Raw genomic sequence first — 14,643 nt, forward strand, 5'->3', positions numbered from 1 at the left:
TACAAGAATAGCTGATTATCAGAGGGTGACTTGGAAATCATGATCCGATTTCTTCTCTTGCAGCTATTAGTGGATTTCTATATTGATTATTCACCATCTTTCAAAACTGATGGTATAATAACTTCTGCTGAAAGGTTTTCAGGCAGGTGATAAATTGTAAGAGACTTCTGACTTCAAGGAAATCACATTTTTCCTAATGGCACAAACAGCTTTCCTGTTTCAGCAACCTGATGCTTCTATAATTTTTTGCTATCCCTAATGATTGCAAAACTGATATCATCACTTGAGTGAAAATAATTCATTTTGAAAAATGTTGATATGAGCAAAAGCCAAGTGTGTGGGATGACAGATGAAAGTGGTGATAAATTGTGTGGGTGCTCTCCTGTAAGAAAGTGCCTGAACCATTATTCGTTACACAGAAAAAAGCTTGTTTTTTTTGTTGCAATATTGGGACTTATTTAAAAATCCTTGGCATGTAATTGGCATTCAGTGAATAATGAAAAGCTTATTTTTGGAAATTAACAGTCGTGACTTCACAATTACTTGGATTGCACAGTTGTGAATAATTCTGCTTGTAATTGGCAGATTTTTATTTTTTATGACATAAAGAGAAATACAACACTCACTGAGAAGCCTTATTTAAAACTTAAATCAGTGCAGTACATGGTCAGACAAAATCTGATCCAATCTGCTCAGTGCAAATATAAGTGAATGGAAGTGCTACAATGGAATAAATTAATTCAGTTTTCCTCTTTTTTTTTTAAATGTATTCTTTCTAAATAATTTTTAATCCGTATGTTACCTAATGATAAAAAGATGTTCCTCTGAAATAAAACATTTAAACTCAAATTAGTCCTTATTAATTGAGTGAATAAGGTATAGCTATACAGGTTTATTAAGCAACTAATGCAGTGAGGGCCAGTTTTTCAGAAGTATTCAGGTGGCAAAAGGTGCAGGTGATTAACTTTTACTAATTCTTTTACATTAAAAATCTTTAAAAAGCCTATATAGATGCTACTCCATATCTTTAGATACATAAATACTTCTGAAAATATCAGCCTTCACATGATTTTTTTAAAAATAAAATTATATTCTCTCACTTTTTGATGGGTTAAATTTCATTTTCTTTTTTTGAGGCAAGGTGGAATGAGAATTGCTGGGTTGTTTTCCTTTTGTTTTGAAACCAAGCTGGTTTTTAATGTGTGAATTGAAGCCCAAATTAAAATTTTCCTACGTGTTTTGTTGTGCACAAGAACCTGAAAGCAAACACACTGGAGGAAACCTCAAAATGCATGTCATGATACAGGCTTAAAAGGTGCTTTTAAACGTAGTGCAAAACATAGTGCTGTGATATAGAGATGTGGAGTGACGGGAGTTAGTTGTGCTTTGCATTTTCCCTATAGATAAATACAGCAGCACTTTATCCCTTTTTAATATAAAATTTTAGACTAAGTCATAGATGTCGTGAGTGTATTAATAAGTAAAAAGGCATAACAAGTTTAGGTTGCTGTGACTTCAGATTAAATGGGAAATGGATTGAATAGTCCATATAGGACAGAATAGTTTAAACATACCTGATTTAAATGAAAGGACATCCCATGTGCTTCCAGAAACTTCACTCAGTCATTTTTAACACCTGAATGCCTTGATGAGACTGCGTATACTCCAAATAACATAAAGCTTTAGTCAACCTGCTAAAAAACGAGCTATGGGGGATACAATGGGTTTAAAGCAGTCTTAGGAACTGCTGTGAGCACTTTTATAGTGCTCTCATTTAAAGAGAGACTTAAATCAAGACTTGCCTTTGGGAGATGGCTTCTACACGGGTCCTTGGCGGCCTCAGGCACTTACCTGATCCGGATCAGCATGTCAATGTACGTTTTTCCCATGTCTCTATTATTTGGGCTAGGAAGGAAAGCAACCTTCTGAAACTTGTTAATGTTCTGTAACAGAAAAATGCAGAACTAAGTGGTTATAGATAAAGCCCACAAATTCAAACTGATGACACTCTGCTTAACATTAGTCTTTTGCCACACTGCTTCAGCTGAGTCTTTTTGTAAATGAAATCAATTTGTTCAGTGAGCCACTGAAGTCGAGAGTTGACTCATCCTGAAGATGAGCGGCACCAAATCAAACAGTTCTGCCTTGCCCATTATTGGCAATCATCGGGACATCTGAGCTGCTCAGAAATGGGGGTACCTGGTGGGATTTTCACGCAGGGACGGGACAGCAGGTTTCCACGTTCCCTGAGGTGCTGATGTGCCAGGACAGGACGCAGTCGTTTCAAAGCTCAGGGATCTGGGGCTTCCACATCATTGCTCTGCACACAGTCCTGTGTCAAAACCGCAGCAGCTTTATAGCGTTCGCTGCCAGGTAGATGGAGAATACTTGTGTTCCATTAGGGGTAACGTGCTTTTTAAGCTATTTGGACATTCTCTAGAAATCTGTAAAAATCATATTTAAGTTGCTGAACCATTCATTTCAGAAATGCCATCTAACACTCTGACATCCCTCAGTTCTCTGTCACGATAGACGTCAGAAAGACGTGGGTAATTTTCACTGCTGAAGGTCTGCTTTGCCCTACCATACAGGTGCTTCAGTGCACTTTCCACAAGATGCTGGGTTCTTTTAAAATATTATGTGCCTAATCACAAGTTTAGCAATTCACAGATCAGAATTGGGGGAGGAAAAAAAAGCCGTGGTCTGGAAACAGAAAGATAATTTCTTATTTATAGACTGGAAAAACACCTTTTCTGTTTTATTGCTGAGGTAGATTATATTCCTCAGATTATATTTGCTATCTACTGTTTGCAACTTTGCCTATGAGATACATGCCTTTTTTTTTTTTTTTTTTTTGGAAGATGTATATTTGAGCCCTTTTCTGGGACTTGGGGTGTTTTGATGTAAACTGAATATAAAATGAACGTTCTCCATGCTGTTTTTAACTGAGATACAGTATCACTGTTTTTGTCTGGCGTGTAAACACTTTTTGGTGCTTAATTTCTGGTTTTATCTGCCCTGGGTTATGTAACCATTTAGAAGTGTGGTGAGATTTATGTGATGGGCTATAACAGAAGATCACGATAGCAGAAGGCTGACTTCTACAATTGTGAAGCTGGGTGCTCTGAAATAGTAGTAGCATCATGTTTTCCAGGAGACCTTTTTTATGGCTGACTATCTCATCGGTAAGGCTCTCTTACAAGGCTTGAACAAGGTCAGCAGTGTGTTTATCCATTGCGGTCTTCTGATTTCTTAACTTGCAAGAATAAAGCTTGCTTCGGTTGAATTTCTCAGGCTGCACCACATAGAAGAACAATGTCTAACACTAAAATACCCCACTGCCATTTTAAGGTTTTTGTTTAAATGTAGTAAAGGGAGTTGGAAACAGAAGCAGCAAATTTTAAATTGCTGTTTAGTAACTAAGGCTCAGTATTTTGGGTTTGGTTGTTACCATGTCAGAGCTGCGAGCACCTTTGATATTGACACATGGAAAGCTTTCTTATTTTCAATTAGTCCTCTGCCATGATGGAAAGCTTTGTTTTATTTGTATTTCTCATGCAGACTCGCCTGTTACCGCAAGGTGCAGAGCACACGAGTGTCTGATGGGACACTGGGCTCTGCTGGGACAAATAGACACAGAAACCACAAGGGCAGGAGCTCTCCTTGTGGCTTCCTTAGCAGCTGAATTGGGTGAAATCAGGTTGTCTTGTCCCTTGGCTTCTCCAGCTGTGCAGGAAAGTGTTTGCACAAATGTGTATTTAGATTATCTAGGGGCATTTTATACAGTTATTTTTGCCAGTGTTTTACTCTACAAAATTAAGTAGCCTTGTAACTTCATTACTGTTATTCCCCTGCACCTGGCTCGGTGAGGTGGGAGGGTGTGATGCTTTAGCCACGTGTGAGCACGTAAAGGGGAAGGATAAGCTGAAGCACTCTGCATAACTCATACATAAAGGTATTAAGTAAAAGTTGTGTCTATATCATTCAACAGGCATTGACATAAAATAAATCCAGTGATGAACAACTGTTGGTTTAATTAAACAAAACCAAACCAAAATAAAGAGGCAAATGTCACGTTAATCTGGTTATACCAAAGCAGTAGTAGAGCCTAAGAGAATTCTGTCTCCTGTCCCGCATGGGCACAAGTTTTTTGTTTTAATTACACATGAGTAGGAGGGTTTAAATAAAGATATATAGGCTGAGGATTGTCTTTTGAAGTTTTCTTGCGGTTCAGTAGGATGCCCCCTCCTCAATTTGCCTCTTTGACAGGAGATATTTTTCCATAGTAGATCCCAGGAGCAGGTTCCCTAGTAGGAAGGCATTGTGTTGCACATTAGAAGTACTTGTTTGTCTTCAAAAATCTAGCTGAAGCAGCATTGTCTGCATTGTAATGCTTTCTTTATATATATATAAATATATAAATCTAAAAGAGAATGTGATTATTTACTTTCTGTTTATTATTCTAGGTCTTTCATCATCAAAGTTCTCATTTGTCCCTAGGGAAATGTAATGTTAAATACTTTGCCAAATCTTCCTGTAGGGGGAAAAGAATTTAATTTGTGGCTGTATCATTTCCCTGGCTGTTCTGCTGTAATGAATTGTCTCATTTGTTTTACTCCATATCTGAAGATAAAGCCCTTTAAATACTCACTTTGAACAATATTTTTATTAATCTATATGAATTTAGTAAAAATATTTGAAAAATGCATTCGGAATATGTAAACCAAATGTACTCGTGGAAATAGTTGTCAACTAATTGTCATAATTTTAAAGGGCTTATTCTATTGCCTGTACTTAAGCATCTGGGAGAAAAGTTGTCTATGGATGTAGAGTTGGATTTCTTGCAAAGACAAAAAAATGTTATAAAAGGCAGCATGTATAATGGATTCCGCAGTGTGTTCTGAACTCATGACTGAGATGTAGTGTGGAGGAGGAGTGTGTGACACTGTTTATCACAAGCCGTTTTCACTGAAACTGTTGCATTTCTGTCTTGATTTGTTGGGAAGAAAACAAGCTGGAGATTTAGATAACGATAGTACTGGGAAGTACGGAATCATACAGAGGGAACGGTTAGCAGAGGTTCCTAAAGGCAAGGACAGCAAGTGCTGTGATCTGCCCATTCACTGGAACAGCTGCAGTGCCCCAGCTCCCTGAGCAGAACCAGCTCTGCCTGTGGCCTCAGCTTTACTGCTCTGATGCGGATGTTGCCGACACCTGAACAGAGATGGGCGTTTTAGATTTGAATTTGGGGTGTAAGCAAAGCTTTGGGTGGGCCTGGTGAACACTTTCACCTTTCCTCCCCCAAATTACCCATTGCTGAGCTGGTTTGGCACAGGAACACTCGGTGACTTTGTGTCTTTGTAGTTAATCTGTAAAGCAGAAAAACTGCCTGTGAAGAACCAACTTTAATTTTCTTATAACTTTTAATAAAATTTGAAGCTGTTTCCAGAACTGAAAATCCATTATTTTCCTTTTCTATTTCATTATTTCTAAATATTTCTCAACTGAAAAACCTTACACTTGATTTGACATATATGGCCATGCAGGTGGTTGTGTGCTTGAATATTCTGCGTTGGTATTTGACAAAGACTTGAGGGGGAGGTTTGCTCAAGTCCCAGTCATTGTAAGTCACGTCTTAGTTACGCCTCTGAGAATTAAGAATGAAGTGATGCTGCTGTGGGTTCTCCTACATCTGGGGATTTTCGTATGGCGCATAATGTAAAAGAGAAAAACCAGTCTTTTAAGACCTGAGATCTGAGTTTTGGGCTGACGCAATGACATTCTTTTTAACTAAAAATTTACACTTGATTTCAGTCAGTTCTCATTAGTGAACTGAAGGCTGAAACAGCTGATTTTTCCGCAGATGCCTTCACTGTTTTTCAGGTTTCAGTGTTGCTTTTCATTCTGTCATAAATGTGCAAATTGTTCAGGTAGTGTGAATGGGTGCAGGTTCTGTTTCCCACTTGATGGGCTGAGGTATGAATCTGTCATCTACTTTGACGTGGTGAGATCTTTAACTTGGGAAACTAAGTCCAATTTTTGAACCACAAAGTTCGGAGCCATCCAGCAACAGAAGTGAGAGGAAACTTGAAGTACAGAAAATCACGTTGAGCTGTGCCAGCAAAGACCTGTGTATAAGCTCAGTTTAAGCTTCTTAAGTTCATCTCAACTGCATCGTTTTGGAAGTGCCTGCTTTAGCAACTCAGCTGTCAAGGAGGGAATGACAAGCCGCTGGAAGTGGTCACCTTTCCAGCTGGCGTTGCGCTCCCAGAAGAGGCTGCGCATCTGTCCTTTGAGAGACAGACTTGCAAAAAATGTTTGAAGCTTTGGCAAACTCAAAAGTAAAGAACAGTGCCTTAAACATAGTGCAAGATTACTGATCTGAATAAATAATGGGAAGAGTTGTTCTGTGTGTACCACTCTGGGGGGATTTTCATTACTGGGTCGCATAGGATCACAGAATCACAGAATGTCAGGGACTGGAAAGGACCTGGAAAGCTCATCCAGTGCAATCCCCCCATGGAGCAGGAACACCCAGGTGAGGTTCCACAGGAAGGTGTCCAGGTGGGTTTGAATGTCTGCAGAGAACCTCCCTGGGCAGCCTGGGCCAGGCTCTGGCACCCTTACTGAGAAGTTTCTTCTCAAATTTAAGTGGAAACTTTTGTGTTCCAGTTTGAACCCATTACCCCTTGTCCTATCATTGATTGTCACCGAGAAGAGCCTGGCTCCATCCTCCTGACACTCACCCTTTATGTATCTGTAAACATTAATGAGGTCACCCCTCAGTCTCCTCTTCTCCAAGCTCCAGAGCCCCAGCTCCCTCAGCCTTTCCTCACATAGGAGATGCTCCACTCCCTTCAGCATCTTCGTTGCCCTATGCTGGACTCTCTCCAGCAGTTCCCTGTCCTTCCGGAACTGAGAGACCGGAACTGGACACAGTATTCCAGGTGTGGTCTCACCAGGGCAGAGTAGAGGGGCAGGAGAACCTCTCTGACCTACTGACAACCCCCTTCTAACCCACCCCAGGTACCATTGGCCTTCTTGGCCACAAGGGCCCAGTGCTGGCTCATGGTCACCCTGCTGTCCACCAGGACCCCCAGGTACCTTTCCGCTACGCTGCTCTCTAATAGGTCATTCCCCAACTTATACTGGAACCTGGATCAGTTGGAGGTGATGCAGGCTCATAAAGATGAGTGAATAGGTTTTCACTCCGAAGTACAGATGGTGCTATCCAAAATTGCAAAGAGAATACGACAAAGCATCTCTTTGCTACTTCTTCCAATAACAACAGAAATATTAAAAATGCTTTCACCTTACACAAAATGTAGAGTTTTCAAGTCTGATATGAAAATGTTTCCTTCTATTTTGTGTGTCTGAAAGTCTTCAGGCTCCAGCCTCTTGGCTACTATTTTGAAAAAAAAAAGTAACAGTGATCTCTTAACTAGTGGGATGCTATGCATTTCTCACAAAGGCTTTGCTTGCTTATGGGAGCTAAATGTTGAACTATTATGCAAATTTGCATAGACCGCAAGGACTTTGATCTTGACAAAACACATATTTTGCAGAACAATATTATCTTGGCAGCGATTAGAACTTGCATAAAGGAAGATAACAAAGTTGTACTGGCAAACTTTCCTTGTTAATTCTCATTCTCTCCCCAGCCCTTGCTTCCCCCTCACCCATCCACTGCCTGTGTCATTGCTGCAGCTAGAAAGATCTTTATTGCTTTCAGCACCTGCGTAAGAAAGCAGCGACTGAGTTGTATCATTTCAGAGCCTTCAGAAGTGTTAACAGATGTGCGTGTTCTTGAAAGCCAAAGAAGGTGCTGTATGAGGAGAAAACTAAACTAGAAGCTGCAGCAGCTAAGAAAGACTGAGCATATATGGTAGGATAAAAGCCCGAATTTCTTTTTATCTTAAAGCTTCTTAAAACTGAAAACTGTTTTTTTAATGTTCCAAAGCTATTTGAAGTATGTGGGCAGATTTGGAAGGAAGCTTGGTCTGCATGATATATGCTGATAATAGCTGTAATATTGGACATAAATAATTGGGGTGTGTGTCACACTCATATATAACTTTTGCTGATGCATTCATGTTTAGCATTTGCTCAAGGGCAGAGCTGTGCTGAAAATCTCACGTAGGAAAGGCGTGATTTCAGAAGTCACTTCAAATGATATCAAGATATTTGTGAGCTTTAGGTTGCACATTAAGAAAACCTTCTCCCAAGAGGGCGGTGCAGCAGGTGAGACAGAAAGATGTGCGATCTTCACCCAGGGAGGTTTCCAGGTCAGCCCCAATAGCACGGCAAATATCTCCCCTTTTGGGGGTAGATTGGGCTGGGAGAACTTGAGAGAGATCCCTTCCACCTGCTGTTCCAGGGAGTCTGAAAACATGCTGCCAGCACATTTCTTCAGGATAATCTTGTGAGAAATTAGCTTGCCTTGGAGTACCTGTTTTATTGAGATGCTCAAATAGTTAATATTTTAATTCCCCTTTCTCTAGCCATCCCACAACAGATATGATACATTAAGAGTTACAGCTCTGCCTGAAAGTAAACAAACTCCTGTCAATCAGAGCTGTCAGTCAAAGTCCAAAATGTCTGCCCTACCCTTCTACATGAAAAAAGAACTCCTGACAGGAGGCTGAAGAACAAAAGTCCAATGGAAAGGCTTTGGACTTGACAGCATGGGAAGAAGTAGCACTTCTGCCACATTTTTGTTTGATTTCTGTGGTGCCCGTTCACGGGTGCTCCAGCGGTGATTTCCATGTGTAAGGAAGGGCCCTCGGTCCTGGTCTGTGTCCTTCCTGGGCTGTATGAAGCTGGTTTTGCCTTTAGTGGGTTGGATGAATTAGGGGAGACTTACGTGTACAAATCCCAACCAAAACCTTTTGAAACTAAAATTGCAGAGAACTGTGTTGTTTGGCTGCATGTTTTCAGGTAAAGTTTTGCTCTAGTACTATCATCTTACCTGTGGCAATTAAACTTCTTTTCCCAAGGGAATCTTCGAAGAGAATTTCCTCAGTTCCAAAGCATATTCTTAGCAGTCGCTTCCCTGCAGTTGAGGTGGGATCAAAATCTAATTTGCAGCTTGGTATTGAGAATTTAAGTGGTAGAATGATATCATGAAATATGGTGATCTTTGAATTCATGGATACAGAGCTTGAATGTGCTTGTGTGCCAGGTACTATCAGAAACACACGTTAAGTGCATTTCTAGTACATACTGTAGTGTGTGGTAAAGAATTGAACTATAGTTACTGGTTGTAAATAAATAAAGATACTTTAAATCTCCAGTTTCACCCATACCGTTTAAACCAAGGAGCTTTTCTTCTAAGAAAATGTTCTTTATTAGAAAATCCAAAGCTTTTACAATAGACTTGGGTCCTTACTGTAAAATGGAAGGAGGAGGAAAGTTTTCACCCCGAAATGCTAATCATGTTGTCTTTGTTAGTGCCTTTGTGTTGCATATTAAGTGGATCTTTGCCTATCAGCTCCAGTTCCGCAGCTCTTTAGGCATCTGCCTTCCCACAACACAGACATGGTTGGGCTGTGGTGGGCTGGGCTGCTGCTTTAGCTGGGGAAGAGTGTTGTTTATCCTTTGGGAAGGATCTGCCCTGCGTGTGGGCGGACCACTCTGTTCAACAGAAAGCGTGTGTTTGTTGTAGGAACGCTGTTAATGTACCATTTCTATATTGTTGAATGGTGCGAAGCAGAAGCGGCAGCGCGACACTGGTTTTATTGTATGAGCAATAACTACTTTTTAATGCCTAATGATTACATGGTTGGGTTTTTACATTGTGGTTTGTTAAGTGGAATACTTGTGTTGTATTGCAGTCTCTTCAACCTCTTCAGGAAAAAAATGAATTGAAATCTAATTTGCTAGGAAAGATGTGTACATTTTAGGCAGAAAAAATATACAAGTATCTCCTAGCTAATTATGTTGGACTTGTGCATTTTTATAGCAATTTTCAAAGCATGATGACAAGGTCAATAGTCCTGTACGCATTTTCAAATCATTTGCAAGTTGCTGAATGCTAGGCCTTCTAGATTATTTTTTTTTATATCTGCTTATTTTTATTGATACTTTCCAAGTCCATTCAGTGGTTAGATGTCATTGCAGTGAGCTGCTGGGCGTTCTGCCAAGTCTTCAGTATTGTCAGGTTGCTGGGTAAAGTACAAAGACAAACGCTTGTCTCTGTTGCCTTGTAAAATTGTACAAGTGGCGTATACCCTGAGGAGGAAGACCACCCTTAGTAAAATGGGAGCAGAGCTAGATGAAAACAGGGCTGACTCCCACTTTCTCTATCTGTACAGCTAGTTGGAATGGAGGGGTCTCTTTGACATGTAAGAACTGCAAATGTCTACAAATTAATAAGAAAATCTGAGCTAGAGATGTAGGCTTTTGGCAGCCAAAGGTGTCTGTGTTTAACGGTGTAAATCTGGGGAACGTAATTTTAGCTCACAGTTATCACTGCCTCTCGTACAATTGATCCTGTGCTTATAATGACATGTCTGGCAGAGCCTGGTTCCTGTCACTGCAGTGTATGGTGTGCACAGGTGTTCTCATACTTAAAAACAAAACCAAAAAAACCTTTCTGTATTTTTTCAAGTTGTTTTTACATTTCAACTTGACATTCATTTGATTCAAATGTACTAAGATACAGGAGCATATGGAGGAGGGAAGTAAACATTTTTTGGCATGGAATATACTGTGGTCAAGCTGATTGTTCACTTCCCAGGTTAATTTCTGTGTGAACGTGATTTCTCTATATTGAAGGAACCCCAACATATAGACACTCACTTGTAAATCTGACTTGAGGTGGAGTGAGTGCCACATGTCTCCTTGTACTTTTCTTATTTAGCGTGTTTTGCTACATACATTGCACGGCAAAGAACAAAGCAGTGAGCTGCAGTATTTTTCCACTGCATTTTAGAGAAGGTGTTTGTAAATCTGAATGGAGATCGTTATGCTTTGATAAGAAAGCAAAGGTAATCTATGTGCGTGCTTTGGAGCACTTGCTAGGCAAGGTTATTTTCTGTTGGAAGTTACAGACTTTGTACTTGAGAGTTCGAGAACAGCCATGCTGTGCCTGCTTGGAGGATAGATAGGATTTAAACTTCTGACACTGTAACAACATAAAAACAGAAATGATTTTGTTTTCCCTGTAGGAAAATAAAATACAAAAGAAAGGAATTTAAACTTGATCTGTTTGATGTTCTCATGTGATTGCTTCCTTTTAGTAATTTCTTCTCTCTTTGTCTTCCAAGTTTGTGCTGAGGCTTTCAACCCCGATGAGGAGGAGGAAGACACGGAACAAAGGGTAAGGACAAGTGAATTGCATCAGGCTCGTCTGCAGTGTGACAGGCAGATGTCTGTACGTCACCTTCTCCTTTCCACATGGCATTCGTTCTGAGCGGCTGTGATACACCGACATTGACAAAGTGACATTGCTCTGAAACATAGGGCTGCTTTGTCTCACGTACTTTCTTAGTCACTATAGCTTTAATATAAGTTTACTTCAAAGGACTTGAGAACTGCACTGAAGTCTTCCATGTTTAAAATTTTGGATGTTTTCCATCCTCAATTATCATAGAGGCTTGTTGAGGCAATTCCTAGAGCATCGATGCTATTGTGAATAATTAGTTAAGCTTTACCACAGCTGTTTCTTCATGGTTGCTTAAAATTCCTCAGATGTTTTTTACTGCCTTTCTTGTCAAAGTGTTCTGCCTGGGTAGTTGTTCAAATATTTTGAGACTGTAGCCACCTGTTGTTCTATTGTTCTTGAAAAGTGGGAGTTTCTAGGAAATGCAAGTCCAGCTAGTCTGGTTGTTTTTCTTTAGAGATGCTTCTATGTGAGCAAATCCTGTAGCCTGGCTGCTGAGGGTCAGCGTTTTCTCTCTAAATTTCTGTGTTCCATTTCCAGATTCCATCTCAAGGATGCTTACATTTCTGCAATGAAAATCTAAGTCTAGTCTAGTTTCTCTTTCAAAAGAAGATACTTCATAAATAAAATGCTATTAAAAGGGAAAAAAAAAAAAGACTCTGAATGTGTCTGATCATCCAGATGTTTGTAAACCTGGATACATTTATTCCATCAAAATTCTTCATTTTACTGACTGCTGATTCGATATTCAATTTCCTTTTAAAACAAGGATCTGAGATCTGCTCAACTTTGGACAATGAGTTTTTAGAACGCCTACTAATGTAACTGTTGTTTGGAATTCTTGTTATTCCAGAAATATAGTTAACATGGTGAATATGAGGTAATTAATATTTTTTAGATATGTTTTCATAATTATCCTCCAACAAGCACTTAAATAAGCATTTTGATGACACAGTGAGTGTTGGTTCCTTTAAGCCGATGAAATGTTTATAATTGGGAAGAACAAAAAGAAAATCTCTCAAAGAGCAAAACTTAAGTAATTTTGTTGAAAAAAATATACTGCTTAGATAACATTTGTTATTAGATGGGCTGAAATACGCATGTACCATAAATCTCATAAACTACCTGTATGCCAACAGTAAATCTAATAGGACTAATATACCCAGAGTTTAGAAAACTTGACTTTTTCCTCCATTAGAAATGTTTAAGCTTTGGCTGTATCTGTGGCCACATTAGAAAGGAAGGGGAAGGAAAAAGCATCCTTGTCTTTCTTGACTCTTGTTTTGGATGTGTTAATTGTCACCCTAATGTATTCCTTATGTGTCTTTCATTCTGTCTTGCGTTGTATGTTTATATATAAATACTCTTTATGCAAACAACAAAAAGAACCATATACTTTGACACTGAAATTGTGTTCTGCTTTTTCACTCTGAAGGTTCAGTCTGTAATCACGTTTCTTTGTTGTCATGGCAGTTTTGTTTTACTTTGTTTTAAAGGTAGTTCACCCCAAAACTGACGAGCAGCGCTGCAGGCTGCAGGAAGCATGTAAAGATATCCTGCTCTTCAAAAACCTCGATCAGGTAATACCATTTTAAGGCAATCTTAACTGGGGTTGGTGCTTTGTAGGTACAGATAATAGCTCGATCTAACAGTCCGGACACTTGTTTGCACTGTGGTAGTTCATGAATTATTAATGATATGCAGGCTGGACTGGGACATGTGTTTTGAGATCAACAATCAATGAACAATATCAACAAACATGTCAAATTGTCAGTTACCAGGACAGTCAAATCCCTCTCTCCGCAAATCATTTTTCCTATTGTTTTTTTTCTTTTAATTCCTTTGCTCATCTTTCAGTATTTGCTGTTGTGTACCATTGCACCTAATTTTTCTTTCCGTAGGTTTGTAGAATCCTAGTGAAAACTGGGTTTTCTACTGGGTAGGAGCAATGATTGTTATCTTTACCAGCAAGGCAGGGGCTCAGTAACCATATTTAAACCAAGAGGGTTTTTTTGCAGTTCAGAAATCTGATAAAGCTTGTCCTTCTATTGACAGAAGTGCTCAGTGTTTTATTTACTTAATAATGCTTTGTTTGGAGGGTAAACAGGCAAAAAACTTATTTTGAGTTACAACATTTTAGAAAAGTTTTTTAAAATCTGCATTTCGTGTTTTCTGACAACTGTTACTTCAATGCATACTGTGAAATACGTGGCTAAAATAAATGGCTTTCATACAATGGTTTTTACTTTAAATATCAGGAGAGTTTTTAAAGACAAGAAAATAGGATTCCAGTGAAAAGATAGGCAGTATTTTCAATATAGTGGTGCCTACAGATGCTGCATTGATTGTTCCCAACCTAAGGAGTGCAGTAAATACTTTGGGTGTATCTAGCAGCATAAAGACTAGTTGGCGTATTCATGCAGCGTATTTTTAGAAACTCAGCTGGGATCTGTGTCTTCAACTTTGAACATATGGTCATTGAAAATGCAGTGAAAGTCTATTGTTAATGGACTTGGGAATAACAAAGGTGGTAAAGCAGCTCAGCGTCGAGACCAGGCGTTACTGCGGCATCGTCTCTCCTGGCTTTCACGGCCTTCCTGGCTGTGCTGCCTACAAAACCAGTTTAGTCACGGCCAATCAGACAAACCTAGCTTGGGTCAGACCAGCATTATCCCATTTTCTGTGTGTGCTCCCCATCTGTACTGGTCTGATCTCATTTTGTGCCGGAATTCCAGGTTCTCCAAGCCAGAGACTGCCTAAGGAAATAACTCTGTTTGTATGGAGTCTTGTTCAGTACAGTCCTGATCATGACTGGTGCTCTTAGATGATGGCAGTACAAATAAGTTACTAATAAACTGTGGTACAGTTTCTAGACATACATACATGTTATTAAATATATGTGCTGTTGACATAAGTCAATATGTATCCATTGCAGTGAAGCCGTGTTGGATTATCCCAAGTGGGAGCTTGCTGTACACCCGTGCTTTGGCACTGAAAGGGTGCACATGGGTTAAGCCATTTGGACATAAATTTGAGATTATAGCTCTTCTGTAATGAAAGTATCTGTGTTTGTCTGCATTATTGAACTTATATTAATAAGCTGGAAACAAGTGAGGTACTAGTGGAAATCAACATTTAATATGAATATTACTTGTATTTGCATACAGTAAAAATAATGCAGTGTGTGTTACACTTCACTCTTCAGATAGAATGAACTCACCCTTGTCCAGCAGTAATGCTAAGGTGTGTTTTCTGAGAGT

General features: G+C 39.4%; 1 protein-coding gene across 1 annotated transcript in view; it reads left to right on the forward strand.

Annotated features, from left to right (window-relative positions):
* PRKAR2A (protein kinase cAMP-dependent type II regulatory subunit alpha) overlaps positions 1–14,643 on the forward strand; it is a 53,682-nt gene that overhangs the window by 24,443 nt on the left and 14,596 nt on the right. Inside the window, exons 3-4 of the mRNA XM_065845411.2 lie at positions 11,268–11,320; positions 12,880–12,963. Coding sequence (XP_065701483.1) covers positions 11,268–11,320; positions 12,880–12,963 — 137 coding nt within the window. The remainder of the gene's footprint in view (positions 1–11,267; positions 11,321–12,879; positions 12,964–14,643) is intronic.

Source organism: Patagioenas fasciata, chromosome 10 (genome assembly GCF_037038585.1).
Source record: "Patagioenas fasciata isolate bPatFas1 chromosome 10, bPatFas1.hap1, whole genome shotgun sequence".
In the NCBI taxonomy this organism is placed as follows: Eukaryota; Metazoa; Chordata; class Aves; order Columbiformes; family Columbidae; genus Patagioenas; species Patagioenas fasciata.